This window comes from Xiphophorus hellerii, chromosome 3 (genome assembly GCF_003331165.1).
Source record: "Xiphophorus hellerii strain 12219 chromosome 3, Xiphophorus_hellerii-4.1, whole genome shotgun sequence".
NCBI lineage: Eukaryota > Metazoa > Chordata > Actinopteri > Cyprinodontiformes > Poeciliidae > Xiphophorus > Xiphophorus hellerii.
This window is the reverse complement of record NC_045674.1, coordinates 26,708,819-26,723,957: the sequence shown is the minus strand read 5'-3', so window position 1 is coordinate 26,723,957 and position 15,139 is coordinate 26,708,819. Positions and strand designations below refer to the sequence as shown.

Genomic DNA, 15,139 nt, shown 5'->3' with positions numbered 1-15,139 from the left:
TGAAAATATTTGAGATGTAAACACTATAAAATATACGTATGTTTAAAACCATCAACCCAACAATTTCCCAAAGCTACATCTACATTTGCATGCCACGATTTTCTTGCTGTGTTGTGAAGTGATATTTTGTTCCCTTACATTATTTCAATCATCCACATCTTTCTGTTTTCCCTGAATTGTCTTGTCATGATTAATTTTTTGATTGCATCGTGATTTTTAACATCACCTTTATGAATGTGCACCTAATTTGCATCAAGTGATTGAACTTTTCTTTGAGCTAATTTTAACCTTAACACTGCCACGGTAATGCTTCACATTAGCCTGCTCTTAAACAAGTGTGTTTTGGCTCTGATGGAGAACGTAAAGACAATTGTAACCCACACTGTTTTGAGCCGGTCAATGTAAAGTATTACCTTTAACCTGTCATGCTTGATTATAATCCTTTCTTTACCATTTGCTTCCACTAATGCAGAAAGCTGCACAGAAACTCAAAGCGGAAGAACAAAAAAAGATGGCGGAGATGCAGGCTGAGTTAGACAAACAGAAGCAGTTAGCTGAAGCTCAAGCGAAGGCCGTGGCTAAAGCTGAAAAAGAGGCCCGAGAGCTGAAGCTGAAAATGCAGGAGGAAGTAAACAGGAGAGAGATCGCTGCTGTAGATGCAGAAAACCAAAAGCAAAACATCCAGCTGGAGCTGTGTGAGCTTAAAAACCTCTCAGAGCAACAGATCCAAGACAAAAGCCAGCAGGTGGATGAAGCTCTACAAAGCAGAGTCAAGATTGAAGAGGAGATCCGTCTTATAAGACTCCAGCTTGAGACCACCGTGAAACAAAAGGCTACCGCAGAATCTGAGCTCAAGCAACTTCGCAACAGAGCCGATGAAGCAGAGAAACAAAGAAAGGCAGCACAGGAAGAGGCAGAGAAGCTCCGTAAACAAGTCAGCGAAGAGACACAGAAAAAGCGCCTGGCCGAGGAGGAACTTAAACGCAAATCTGAGGCGGAGAAGGAGGCGGCGAAACAGAAACAAAAAGCTCTTGAAGACCTTGAAAACCTCAGAAGGCAGGCCGAGGAAGCTGAGAGGCAAGTCAAGCAAGCCGAGGTTGAAAAAGAAAGACAAATCAAAGTGGCTCATGAAGCAGCCCAGAAAAGCGCTGCCGCTGAACTCCAGAGCAAACATATTTCGTTTGCAGAAAAGACCTCCAAGTTGGAGGAATCACTCAAGCAAGAGCACGGCACTGTCCTTCAGCTGCAACAAGAAGCAACTCGTCTCAAGAAGCAACAGGAAGGTGCAGAAAATGCCAGAGAAGAAGCAGAGAAGGAGCTGGAGAAATGGAGACAGAAAGCCAACGAAGCCCTTCGTCTGAGACTGCAAGCCGAAGAAGAAGCGCACAAGAAGATGCTAGCCCAGGAAGAAGCTGAGAAACAAAAAGAGGATGCGGAGCGCGAGGCCAAGAAGCGAGCCAAAGCTGAGGAGTCGGCTCTGAAGCAGAAGGACATGGCGGAGAAAGAACTGGAGAGGCAGAGGAAGGTAGCCGAGAGCACGGCTCAGCAGAAGCTCACTGCGGAACAGGAGCTCATTCGACTCAGGGCAGATTTTGACAATGCAGAACAGCAGAGATCCTTGCTTGAGGACGAACTCTACCGTCTGAAGAACGAAGTCCTTGCTGCCCAGCAACAAAGGAAACAACTGGAAGATGAACTGGCCAAAGTTAGGAGTGAGATGGATTTACTTATCCAGTTGAGGTCTAAAGCAGAAAAGGAGTCCATGTCCAACACAGAGAAGAGTAAACAGCTTCTTGAAGCAGAAGCCTCCAAGATGAGGGACCTGGCTGAGGAAGCAAGTCGACTCAGAGCCATTGCTGAGGAAGCCAAGCATCAGCGGCAGATTGCAGAGGAAGAGGCGGCTCGACAGAGAGCGGAGGCTGAGAGGATTCTCAAAGAGAAGCTCTCTGCGATCAGTGACGCTACTTGCCTAAAAACAGAGGCTGAGATTGCCCTGAAAGAGAAGGAGGCTGAAAACGAGAGACTGAGGAGACAAGCTGAGGATGAGGCTTACCAGAGGAAAGCTCTTGAGGACCAGGCAAACCAACACAAGCAAGACATTGAGGAAAAGATAGTTCAGCTCAAAAAGTCGTCTGAGGATGAAATGGACAGACAAAGGGCATTGGTGGATGACACCCTCAAACAGAAGCGGATCGTTGAAGAGGAAATCCGAATCCTAAAGCTTAACTTTGAAAGGGCTTCGTCTGGAAAACTTGATCTGGAGCTGGAACTTAATAAGCTAAAGAACATTGCAGAGGAAACTCAACAAAGCAAGCTCAGAGCAGAAGAGGAGGCTGAGAAGCTAAGGAAGCTTGCCCTTGAGGAAGAAAGGAGGAGAAGAGAAGCAGAAGAAAAGGTCAAGAAAATTGCGGCAGCAGAGGAAGAGGCAGCCAGACAACGCAAGGTGGCCCAAGACGAGCTCGAGCGTCTGAAAAAGAAAGCAGAAGAAGCCAGAAAGCAGAAAGATGAAGCTGACAAAGAAGCTGAAAAACAGATTGTTGTCGCCCAACAAGCCGCCCTCAAATGCAACGCAGCAGAAGAGCAAGTGCAAAGTGTCCTCGCTCAACAGAAAGAGGACGGCTTAATGCAGAAGAAACTCAAGGAGGAGTACGAGAAAGCCAAGAAGCTCGCTAAGGAGGCAGAAGCCGCCAAGGAGAAGGCAGAGAGGGAGGCGGCTCTCCTTCGCCAACAAGCAGAGGACGCAGAAAGACAAAAGGCCGCTGCTGAGAAGGAAGCTGCCATCCAAGCCCAAGCTCAAGAAGATGCTGAGAGGTTGAGGAAGGAGGCTGAATACGAAGCTGCCAAGCGAGCACAGGCAGAAGCCGCAGCCCTCAAGCAGAAACAACAAGCCGATGCTGAGATGGCGAAGCACAAAAACCTGGCCGAGCAAACGCTAAAGCAAAAGTTCCAAGTGGAGCAAGAGCTCACTATAGTCAAACTTCAGCTTGACGAAACAGATAAACAGAAATCTGTCTTGGATGAAGAGCTCCAGCGCCTGAAGGATGAAGTCGATGATGCCGTCAAACAGAAGGCCCAGGTAGAAGACGAACTATTCAAAGTTAAGGTTCAGATGGAGGAACTACTCAAGCTGAAGATAAGAATTGAGGAGGAAAATCAGCGGCTTATCAAAAAAGACAAGGACAACACGCAAAAATTCCTTGCTGAGGAGGCCGAGAACATGAAGAAGCTTGCGGAAGATGCCGCTAGGCTCAGTGTCGAGGCCCAAGAGGCTGCTCGCTTGAGACAGATTGCAGAAGACGATCTCAACCAGCAGCGAGCACTTGCAGACAAAATGCTCAAGGAGAAAATGCAAGCCATACAAGAGGCATCCAGACTCAAAGCTGAGGCTGAGATGCTCCAGAAGCAGAAAGATCTGGCTCAGGAGCAGGCGCAAAAGCTTATGGAGGACAAACAGCTAATGCAGCAGCGTCTAGAGGAGGAAACTGAGGAGTACCAGCGATCTCTTGAAGCAGAAAGGCGAAAGCAACTGGGAATCCTAGCAGAAGCCGAAAAACTCAAACTTCAGGTCTCTCAGCTCAGTGATGCCCAGGCCAAAGCTGAAGAAGAGGCTAAAAAGTTCAAGAAACAGGCAGACACGATTGCAGCCCGCCTTCACGAGACAGAAATTGCCACAAAACAAAAAATGACGGCTGTCGAAAAACTGGAGTATGAGAGACAAAATACCAGCAAAGAGGCTGATGATTTACGCAAAGCGATCGCAGACCTAGAGAATGAGAAGGCTAGGCTGAAAAGGGAGGCTGAGGACCTTCAAAATAAGTCAAAAGAGGTATTGTGTCAAAAATGACATAGCAGAGCAGCTCATGTCATTGTCAATACTGTCTAGATACTAACCCATTTCTTCCTTAAAATTTACTTTGTTCTTTCTTTCATTATACTAATCACAAATCGATATTTTTAATTATGTCATGATTTTCATTTTCATTTTCTTACAGTGCACTGTGCTCATGCGGATCATATCCCGAATGCCTTCTGATGTCGTGGAATCATTTTCCATTTTAAACCATGTCTCGTTCTCTTTTAACTTCACATTTAGGTTAAATCCGTAAGACCTACAAAAGTATGGTAGATCAGTTTAAAAATAAACAAAAAAAAAACAACAACTAATGGGTAATTTCATAAGCATGTTTAATAGTAGAGAGATCCACCAAAATCATGAATTAGACCAATCTAAAAGAACGATTTGACAAAAATTCAATTAATCTTTATTTAAAATCTTTATTTAGGTATATTATTATGACACATTGCGGTGTAATTAATACATAAACTAAAAAATCTTTGGCTTTATTGCCAGTTTATTAAAGTCTGATAGATTTTCACTGTCCCACATCATGTCCCTCTAACATAGTATTTAATGTAATTATTTTCTCCAGCTCTAAGATAACACTAAGGACTTTCTTATTTTCGCATATCATACACAAATGTATGTTTAGTCATAGATGTTTTGCAAATGAAGTTTTATAGCCGTCCGTTATTTAACCGACTGTCAGGTTGGAGAAATTGAAGATAATTTTTCTATATTAAACAGGCAGCGACATTTTCATTATATTAACGTTATAACTTGGAGTTGGCCATTTCAATATATTGAGCTGAGTCATTCAAAATGAAATAAATATATATAGTAATGATAAATAATGACCAGCTACAAAATAAACATCTCCATGAAATAAAAACAAAGTCATTATAAAACCTTTTTTTTTAAATGGGGAGCTATTTAATATAAATGTATTTATTTATTTATTTACATATTTCATGGGCTTTTTTTTTTAAAACTGTTTTTAATTTCTGACTCCTTTAGTTCATGTTCTTGTATTCAAACGAGGGGGCGGCGTTTTGCGCAAAACTCCGAAAACCACAGAGAAAACTATACTGCCTCATTTCAATATGAGATCCTGAAATAAAACAGCTTAAAAAAAAACGAGTTAAGAAAATAAACGTCCCTGAAGTATGTAAAGTGGCATTTACAAAATAAATGTCACAAAGTAGAACCCCATTATAAAATTAATAAATAATGAATTGCATACAAAAGTCCTTAAATAAATAAATGGCGATTGGCAAGATATGCCCCCCATTAAAAAATATTTTTCTAATGTATTTTTTTGTCTTTATTTCATAGGGACATTAGTGTTTATTTATTTATTTATTTATTTATTTGTTTATTGATTGATTGGTTGAAACAGCACCCTATATTCCAAAAGGTCAATTTTATTATTCTTAAACAAGCTTGAGTACAACCAATGGCCTTTAGGAAGGTATAATACTGAATTATCCACATAATTCATACTGAATTTTCATGTGGATAATATGTATGAATTAAACTCAACAGTTTACAAAATGCATTTTTTTTCTTATTTTTCATGTTATATGTATTGTTACTTGCTGACTTAAAGTAGTTACTATATTCTTAAGTTTTCAGAGTCAAGGTTGGATTTTATTTTTCAAATTTATAAAAATAAAAGAATAAACTACACTGTACCAACTATACAAAGAACACATTGTATATTTTTGTGAAATTATGAAATGGGGATAGGCAATAAGGATGTAAAATGAATCAGAATATTTTTTAGCATTTATCGTAATAACAATAAGCCAACAATAAAGTATTAACCTCTTTCCAGTCTTTTTTGGGCAACTGTAGGTCAGTGCATTCATTGACATGTTTTATGATAACAATAAACAATCCAGTAAATTATGAAACGATTTAATTTTGGGGAAATGGGCGGACCTAAACCAAGAGCAAAGCACCTCGTTCCATGGCTCATGCATGTGAAGTCCTCACAACCTCATCCTCACTTTGAAAGTCCCTCAAACTTTTCTTCTCCATCTTGCCATTTAGTGTTAGACATGGTCTGTATTAGTAAAAATGTAGTCTGATCCTCTAACGCCTAAGCAGAGTGCATTGTACAAAACTTGTTCATTACAGATTTATTAGCAAAAATGGTTTTAAAGCAAATGTATGTTCTATAAACCTGTAGTAACTTACTTTTTTCTGTTCTTCCATTAGATGGCTGATGCACAACAGAAACAAATTGAACATGAGAAGACCATGCTTCAACAGACATTCTTGTCTGAAAAGGAGATGCTATTGAGGAAGGAGAAGCTAATTGAAGAAGAGAAAAAGAGACTGGAAAGTCAGTTTGAAGAAGAAGTGAGGAAGGCAAAAGCTCTCAAAGATGAACAAGAACGCCAAAAACAGCAGATGGAGGAGGAGAAGAAGAACCTTCTGGCTACTATGGATGCAGCACTCAGTAAACAGAAAGTGGCAGAGCAAGAAATGCTAAATAAGCAGAAAGAAATGCAAGAACTAGAGAGAAAGAAGTTAGAGCAAGAAAGAATTCTTGCAGAAGAAAACCAGAAACTGCGTGAGAAATTACAACAGCTTGAGGCCCAGAAAGATCAACATCCAGGGGAAACTGACATTGACGCTAACAAAGAACATGTACATTTAAAAACCATTGAGATAACAAAGACAATTTACAATGGTCAAGCTCCTGCTGATATGGCAGATGGTGTAGAAAAGAGACCAGATCCTCTAGCTTTCGATGGTATCCGTGATAAGGTACCAGCAAGCAGACTCCATGACCTTGGTCTTTTACCCAAGAAGGACTTTGACAAGCTTAAAGACGGCAAAACCACAGTTCAGGAGCTTAGTGAAGCTGACAATCTAAAGCAAATTCTTAAAGGGAAGCATGCCATTGCTGGTGTTTTAACACCAAAAAATCAAAAGATGTCTGTTTACCAAGCTTCAAAGGAAAAAATGATTACCCCTGGCACAGCCATGATTCTTCTTGAAGCACAGGCTGCCACAGGTTACATTTTAGACCCCAAAAAGAATCAGAAACTTTCTGTTAATGAGGCAGTGAAGGAAGGTTTGATTGGCCCTGAGCTACATGACAAAATGCTTTCAGCTGAAAGGGCTGTTGTTGGCTACAAAGACCCTTACACTGGTGGAAAGATCTCTGTTTTCGAAGCAATGAAGAAAGATCTGATAGAACGTGATCAGGCAATAAGAATCCTTGAAGCCCAACTCGCCACTGGTGGCATTGTTGACCCTGTCAACAGTCACCGCGTACCCAATGAAACGGCCTATAAACAGGGACAGTATGATGCAGAAATGAATAAGGTTATGGAAAAACCATCAGATGACACAAAGGGATATTTTGACCCTAGCACTCAGGAACCCCTGACATATTCTGAACTTATGGCAAGATGCACTGCTGACCCAGAGACCAGTCTGTTATTCCTGCCAATTACAGAAAAAGCTGCTCAGTGCTCTAGGATGTACACAGAAGAGGAGACCAAAGATGTTTTCAACAAAACAACTGTGTCTGTGCCATTCGGAAGATTCCAGGGTAAAACTGTCACCATCTGGGAGATCATCAACTCAGAGTACTTTACTGAAGATCAGAAAAAAGACCTTCTCCGCCAGTACAAAACTGGCAAAATAACCATTGAAAAGATAATTAAGATAGTTATCACTGTGGCTGAGGAGAAGGAGAAGAAGAAGGAAATAACCTTTGATGGTTTAAGAACATCTGTTCCTGCCAGTGAACTCCTGGAATCCAAAGTCATTGATAATGATCTTTACAACAAATTGCTAAAAGGAAATGTATCAGTCAAGGATGTCTCTGCAATGAAACCAGTTCACAAAGCACTCCAGGACACAAACTGCATAGCCGGGGTACTTATTGATTCATCCAAAGAGACAATGTCCTTCTATCAAGCTATGAAGAGGGACATGATGAGGACTGGGCTTGCTTTGAAAATGCTTGAAGCTCAAGCAGGATCAGGCTACATGGTCGACCCTGTTCAAAATCAAAAGTACACTGTTGATGAGGCCGTCAAAGCTGGGGTTATTGGTCCTGAGCTGCATGAAAAGCTCCTGTCTGCAGAGCGAGCTGTTACTGGTTACAAAGATCCTTACACTGGAAACACAGTCTCTCTTTTCCAAGCAATGAAGAAAGATCTCATTCCTAAAGAACAAGGTATCCGACTGCTTGATGCCCAAATGACCAGTGGTGGCATCATTGATCCAGTGAAGAGCCATCGTATACCTGATGATGTTGCTTTCAAGAGAAATTATTTAGATAATGAAATGAAACAGCGTCTAAGCAGTCCAACTGATGAAACTAAATGTTTCTTTGATCCAAACACAAAAGAAAATGTCACATACTCTCAGCTGTTTGACAGGTGTGTTACAGACAAAAAAACTGGTCTTAAGCTTCTTCCACTTAGTGATGAAGCAATTAACGATAAAGAAGAAGCAACATACACCGAAGCCCAAACAAAAGACGCTATGACACAAGCAACTGTGGAGCTTGACTCTGGGCCATTCAAGGGCAGAAAAATGACACTATGGGAAATTATCCACTCTGACTATCTCACTGAAGAACAGAGACTTGAACTGATTAGACAGTTTAGATCAGGAAAAGTTACAATTGAAAAGCTTATCAAGATCATTATCACAATTGTGCAAGAGAAGGAGGCTAAGAAAAAGGAACAGTCCAGCTTTAAGGGACTCAGAGATTATGTTCCAGCAGACTCCTTGTATGATTCCAAAATAATTGACAAAACAACCTTTGACCTTCTTCAGCAAGGCAAAACAACACCTAAAAAAGTCAGTGAGAATCCAAATGTCAGTAAATACCTCCAGGGCACTGAGAGCATTGCTGGAATATACCTGGAGCCTACCAAAGAGAAAATAAGTATCTATCAAGCTATGAAGAAAAAGTTCCTCAGGCAAAACACTGGCATTTTGCTTCTTGAGGCTCAGGCTGCAACTGGGTTCATTGTAGATCCAGTAAAAAACCAATGTCTCTCAGTAGATGAGGCAGTGAAGGCAGGACTTGTTGGTCCAGAACTCCATGAAAAACTCCTCTCTGCAGAAAAAGCAGTCACTGGCTACAAGGATCCATTCACTGGGAAGAAAATCTCCCTTTATGAAGCAATGCAAAAGGATCTTATACTCAAAGAACATGCCATTCCCCTGTTGCAAGCTCAGATGTTCAGTGGTGGAATCATTGATCCTGTAAAGAGCCACCGGGTCCCAACTGATATGGCATACCAGAAGAACATTTTCAGTAAGGAAGTTGCCAAGACCTTGTCTGAATCTTCTGATGACAGCAAGCCTTTCTCAGATCCAGAAACTGACGAAAATGCAAGCTATAAGCAACTTAAAGACAAATGCCAAAAAGATAAAGACACAGGCCTGTATATCCTGCCGCTCTCCAAACCTCAGTCTCCAACTGTCGTGGAAAAGACATACCTTTATACAGAAGAACAAACCCAGAGTGATCTTACTAGCACCCAAATTGACATTCCAATTGAGGGCCTTGCTGATAAACCAATGAACCTGTGGGATGTCATGAACTCAAATTTGCTTCCAGAGCATGAGAGGCAGAAACTCTTGGAAGAATACCGTTCTGGTAAAATCACTAAAGAACGGATGATTATCATTATAATTGAGATAATGGAGCAGAGAGAAGTTGTCAGACATGACAGTCCATTGTCATATAAGACTATAAGAAGAAGAATAACTATTGAGGAGCTCTACAACGCCCGCATCATTGATCTCGAGACATACAACCTTCTGAAACAGGGCAAGAGAGACATTCGTGATATAATGGAGATGACCAGTGTAAAACAGTATCTCTATGGCACAGGCTGCGTCGCTGGTGTCACAACAGACTCAAGCTCCAAGATTAGCATATATCAAGCAATGAAAAGAGGTTTTATTAAACCAGAAATAGGCCTTACTCTCTTAGAGGCACAAGCTGCAACAGGCTTTATTATTGATCCAGTTAAGAACGAGACACTCACTGTTGATGAAGCTGTTCGTAAGGGAGTTGTTGGACCTGAGATCCATGACAAACTGCTTTCAGCTGAAAGAGCTGTCACTGGATATAAGGATCCATACAGTGGGAAGGTCATATCTCTTTTCCAGGCCATGAAAAAGGATCTTGTTCCAGAGGATTATGCCCTTAAAATGCTGGAGGCTCAAACTGCTACTGGAGGCATCATTGATCCAGAATTCCAGTTCCATCTTCCAGCTGACATTGCCTTGCAAAGAGGTTATATGAACAAGGAGACCAACGAGAAACTCACAGACAGTGTCAAGGGGTTCATTGATCCTGTTACTGAAGAACAACTGTCATATTCAGAGCTTCTCAAGAGATGCAAGCTTGAGGGTGGATTGCGACTACTCTCCCTGGGAAATAAGAGGTTAACATTCAGGGGTTTGAGAAAACAGATCACAATGGAGGAGCTGATTCGCTCACAAATTATTGATCAGCAGACTGTCACTGAATTGAATGAAGGCATTCTTTCAGTAGAGGAAGTTAGCAAAAGACTCTCAAGATACCTTGAGGGCACAAGTTGTATTGCTGGAGTGTTCTTGGAGTCGAGCAAAGAACGCCTATCAATTTACCAGGCCATGAAGAAAAACATGATTAGACCAGGCACTGCATTTGAACTTCTTGAGGCTCAGGCAGCCACAGGATATGTCGTTGATCCAATCAAGAACCTTAAACTTACAGTAAATGAGTCTGTAAAGATGGGAATTGTAGGTCCAGAATTCAAAGACAAGCTTCTCTCTGCTGAGCGTGCAGTGACAGGGTATAGAGATCCTTATTCAGGCAAAACAATCTCTTTGTTCCAGGCCATGAAAAAGGGACTCATCTTGAAAGATCATGGCATCCGTCTCCTAGAAGCTCAAATTGCCACTGGTGGAATTATTGACCCAGAAGAAAGTCATCGTTTACCAGTTGAGGTAGCCTACAACCGTGGTTTCTTTGATGAAGAAATGAATGAGATTCTGTCTGACCCATCTGATGACACCAAAGGCTTCTTTGATCCCAATACTGAAGAAAATCTAACCTACCTCCAACTTATGGAGAGGTGTATTACTGATCCTGATACTGGCCTGGTTCTTCTGCTACTGAAAGAAAAGAAGCGAGAAAGAAAGACCTCCTCTAAATCATCTGTCCGTAAACGCAGAATTGTCATTGTAGACCCAGAGACAGGCAAAGAAATGTCTGTGTATGAGGCCTACCGCAAAGGACTCATTGACCACCAAACTTACCTGGAGCTTTCGGAACAAGAGTGTGAATGGGAGGAAATCACAATGACCTCCTCTGATGGCTCTGTCAAATCCATAATCATTGATAGAAGGTCAGGCAGGCAGTATGACGTTGATGATGCTATTTCACGTGGATACATTGACCAGAATTCTCTTGATAAATACAGAGCTGGGAACCTGTCCATTACAGAGTTTGCTGACATGCTTTCTGGAGGTATGGGAGGCTTCCGTTCACGCTCATCCTCATTTGGCTCCACCACTGGTTCCAGTTACTCCACTTCCATGAGCCCTATACCATCCACTAAACCACCTGCAATGATATGGAATGACCCATCAGAAGAGACAGGACCCATAGCAGGAATATTGGACATAGACACATTGGAGAAAGTGTCTATCACTGAAGCAATCCATAGAAACTTGGTGGACAACATTACAGGCCAAAGGCTACTTGAGGCCCAAGCCTGCACAGGAGGAATTATTGACCCTGCAAGTGGGGAAAAGTTGCCAGTTACCGAAGCTACAGACAAAGGCTTGGTTGATAAGGTTATGGTTGATCGTCTCAACCTGGCACTGAAAGCTTTTAATGGATTTGAAGACCCCAGAACTAAGGTGAAGATGTCAGCTTCCCAAGCTCTGAAGAAAGGCTGGCTATATTATGAGGCTGGTCAGCGTTTCCTTGAGGTTCAATATTTGACAGGTGGACTTATTGAGCCTGATGTCACAGGCCGAGTGTCTCTGGATGAGTCCATCAGAAAAGGAACAATCGATGCTCGTACTGCCCAAAAACTGAGGGATGTCAGTGCCTATTCAAAATATCTGACGTGCCCAAAAACCAAGCTGAAAATCTCATTCAAAGATGCCATGGACAAAAGCATGGTGGAGGAGGGAAGTGGCTTAAGGCTTTTGGAGGCCTCCTCACAATCTAGCAAAGGCCTCTACAGTCCCTACAATGCCAGTGGCTCTGGATCTGCATATGGCTCTCGGACCGGCTCAAGAACCGGATCCCGATCTGGATCCAGGAGAGGCAGCATTGATGCTGGCTCAGGGTTCGGTAGCATGAACTTCTCATCCTCCTCCTTCACATCTACATCCAGCTACAGTCGCAGATATTGATTAGCTACTGCTGTTCCTAACAACTTTTAAGAACCAATAGTACTAATGCACTTTATAGATGCATTTCTAACAGAAAAAAATAGTTACAGTAGTAAAAAAAAAAGTATAATTTATTTATTCATAATTGCATGTGGTCAAATTAACATTGCCTTAGCTACGGATTTCTTTATCCATTTTTTTAACAGTAACAGTATCAACAAATGCCTCTCTTGTGAGGGTGTAGTCATGCATCACCAAAAATCCAGAAAATCAAAATAATTTAATACAGATTAACAAGTCAAAATTTTCTAAGACAAAATTCAAAACAAAGCATGACACTTCTGCTGTTTTTAAGTGACTATGCTTTTTTCTCTCTTTTTTTTTTTACAAGTGTTCAATAGATGTACACTAGTGCTATCTAAGACTAATATATATTGTATGCATACCAAACAAAACTATTTTTCCACTATTCTCTTTTTTTTCTTTTTAAAGCTGTTAGTCATTTAGTGGATTTAATTTTTTTTTTTTTTTTGGCTGTTTTATAACTTTATGACTGGTAGTAATGACAAATTGAATGTCAACACAGTTTTAATGGTTTTTATTGAAAAATGTATGGATGCCTTTGAAACTTTGAAATGTTTGTATAGAGTATGTAATGATATTCTTATTGTCTTTTTCTCTCTCCATGTGTACACTGTACCCAGTAAATGACAACAGCAATTATACCAGTCAAACACTACAAAATGAAACACTATTGGAACACATTACTGAAAACTGTTGTAATCATGCATTGTGAAACGAGTTCCACGTTGTCGTTACCTTTGGCATTTTGTAATCAGTGGACGACTACAATTCTTTGTTGTTGTGCAAACTCTAAATTGTGGGTATCTCAAATTGAACATCAGTCAAGTGTTCCAGCTAAATCCCAAGATGATGTCACACTCAATCCTGCACCCCTTCACAGAGCTGCCTGATTTTTGACTTTTGTAAGTTGATTTTATGTTTTTTTTGTTCATTGTTCTTTATTTTCATGACTTTGTTTCCCTTCATTGATTTCGAACGCATCTCGAAGCCGTTTTTGCCGTTCTTCCCATCTCATGGGCTAAAACTGTACATTGTGTCTACTCAACGTTTCAGACTCCTAATAGAACCTTTTGCTCTTCGACCTCTTCTCTTTCGATAGATGGCTCAATCAATCAGACTCCAAAACGTTAGCATGGATACTCAGTCGACCAGAGTGCGCACCTCGCCTGTTATTGGTGGAAATGTGTGTCAGTGTCGCCCCCGCACACAAAAACAGGTAAAACGCTCAGCACAAGACGCTATTACCATTCATGCTTGGAAAAACGAAAACCCAAAAGTGTTTTCTATTTGTTTTTTGCTTCTTTTTTTTTCCTTTTATTTGCTGCATGGCTTGGTTGATTTTACTTGTGTTTCATAGTGATTTTATTTGTTCCTAGATCCACTTCCTTCCACCATCATGTGTCACAGTTGAGGAAAACTGAGACTGAGTGAACTTCATCTTGGGATGCCATTTTTCTGCAAACATTCTCTAGTTGTGTGCCTTTGGCATGTTATTCTTACTTGAATAATAATAGTGATTTTTTTTTCTCTCTAGAATATGTTAAAATAAATACCCCCTCCCATAACACAATCTGCACCAACAGACTTTACTTGAAATTGTGACACTTCAGCGAAATTAAAGCACAGTTTTGGCTTTGGTTACACTTATGTTAATTGATTTATTATAAATCCAGTTAAACCAAAGTGTCAATAATTTCAGTAGTATGAATGTATGCATTCTTTCAGATTCACTCCTGTTATCTGATGTTTTTGCAACAGCAACCTGAAAAGACAAATTTTATTCTGCTTCTTGTTTTTATTTTTGTTTTTTTTTCTCCATACTATGCATTTCTGTTTTGCATCGTTTTACATTGTTTTAAACATGTTTTTGCTGTTATAAATGTGCCTTGCATGTTTTATTAACTTTGCTGAGATTAAGAAGAAACATTTTTGTCAAATGTAAAACTTCTTTTGTAAGTTCACTTCATTTTAGCGTCACAGGCTGATTCTGCTTTTTGGGGGCAAATGTTGCTTTAACGAAAACGAGAATTTTTGGTGTATTTGAAGATAACATGCTGTAAATAAATATGCCAACAGGACCTCTTGTCATTCGTGCATCAGAATGAAAATATTTGCAGGTATTTTCCACTGATGATCTCCTAAATTTTAGTTTAAAAAAAAAAAAAAAGCTTGAAAATATCAGTGTCAACGGATTTCATTTGAGTGAACATCAATTCTATAGAATACAAAAACATACCATTTGAAATATAATTTAATAAATATAAATAACTAAGCCTTCTCTATGGACATTTCAGTAAAGTATATTTAATGTTTTAAGACCTCTGCAGGTCTACAATTTGAATGTATTGAAGTCTGAAAAATAGAATAAAACCTTTAGCCCCCTCCTCCACTTTAAACATAACATACAAGTATCCAAAATAAACTGTAGTGTTTTTTCAGTTGCCTAACTGTGAAACTTTCACTATAACCAGATATGCACATATTTCTAATAATCTGGAATAATCCAAACCAGAGCTGCAATTCTTGGAGCATGTCTGTCCCACCAGCACCTTCCTCAAAGAAAAGAAAACAGAAGAAGCCAGCTCTGAAGGAGCATGAAAGATTTACACAATTTTAAAACGTCCTTGTATTTGTTGTGGTAAATTAGATATATTTTAAGGTTCTGCTTTTCAGTTGTGGACCATTTCAGCCTGCAGCGTAAAAAGAATATGCAGCTGCTTGGAGCCCCCTACCAGCCTGGTGGCCTCCAGAGCACATGCATGAAATCTCACTGCAACAGTTGACACATGTTCAAATTCTAAACATATATAATCTCCAATTTTAATAATT

The 15,139-nt window shown here is 40.3% G+C and overlaps 1 protein-coding gene across 26 annotated transcripts in view; it reads left to right on the top strand.

The window, feature by feature from the left end:
• Positions 1–14,388, top strand: part of LOC116714646 (plectin-like) — a 136,693-nt gene extending 122,305 nt beyond the window's left edge. For 25 of the 26 annotated variants that reach the window (XM_032555388.1, XM_032555380.1, XM_032555371.1 and 22 more), the window contains 4 exons: positions 473–3,826; positions 6,062–13,212; positions 13,410–13,526; positions 13,687–14,388. In XM_032555388.1, coding sequence (XP_032411279.1) covers positions 473–3,826; positions 6,062–12,247 — 9,540 coding nt within the window. In that variant the 3' untranslated portion in view covers positions 12,248–13,212; positions 13,410–13,526; positions 13,687–14,388. The remainder of the gene's footprint in view (positions 1–472; positions 3,827–6,061; positions 13,213–13,409; positions 13,527–13,686) is intronic. The other variant, XM_032555509.1, reaches the window with a different exon arrangement.
• The last annotated feature ends 751 nt before the right edge of the window (positions 14,389–15,139 follow it).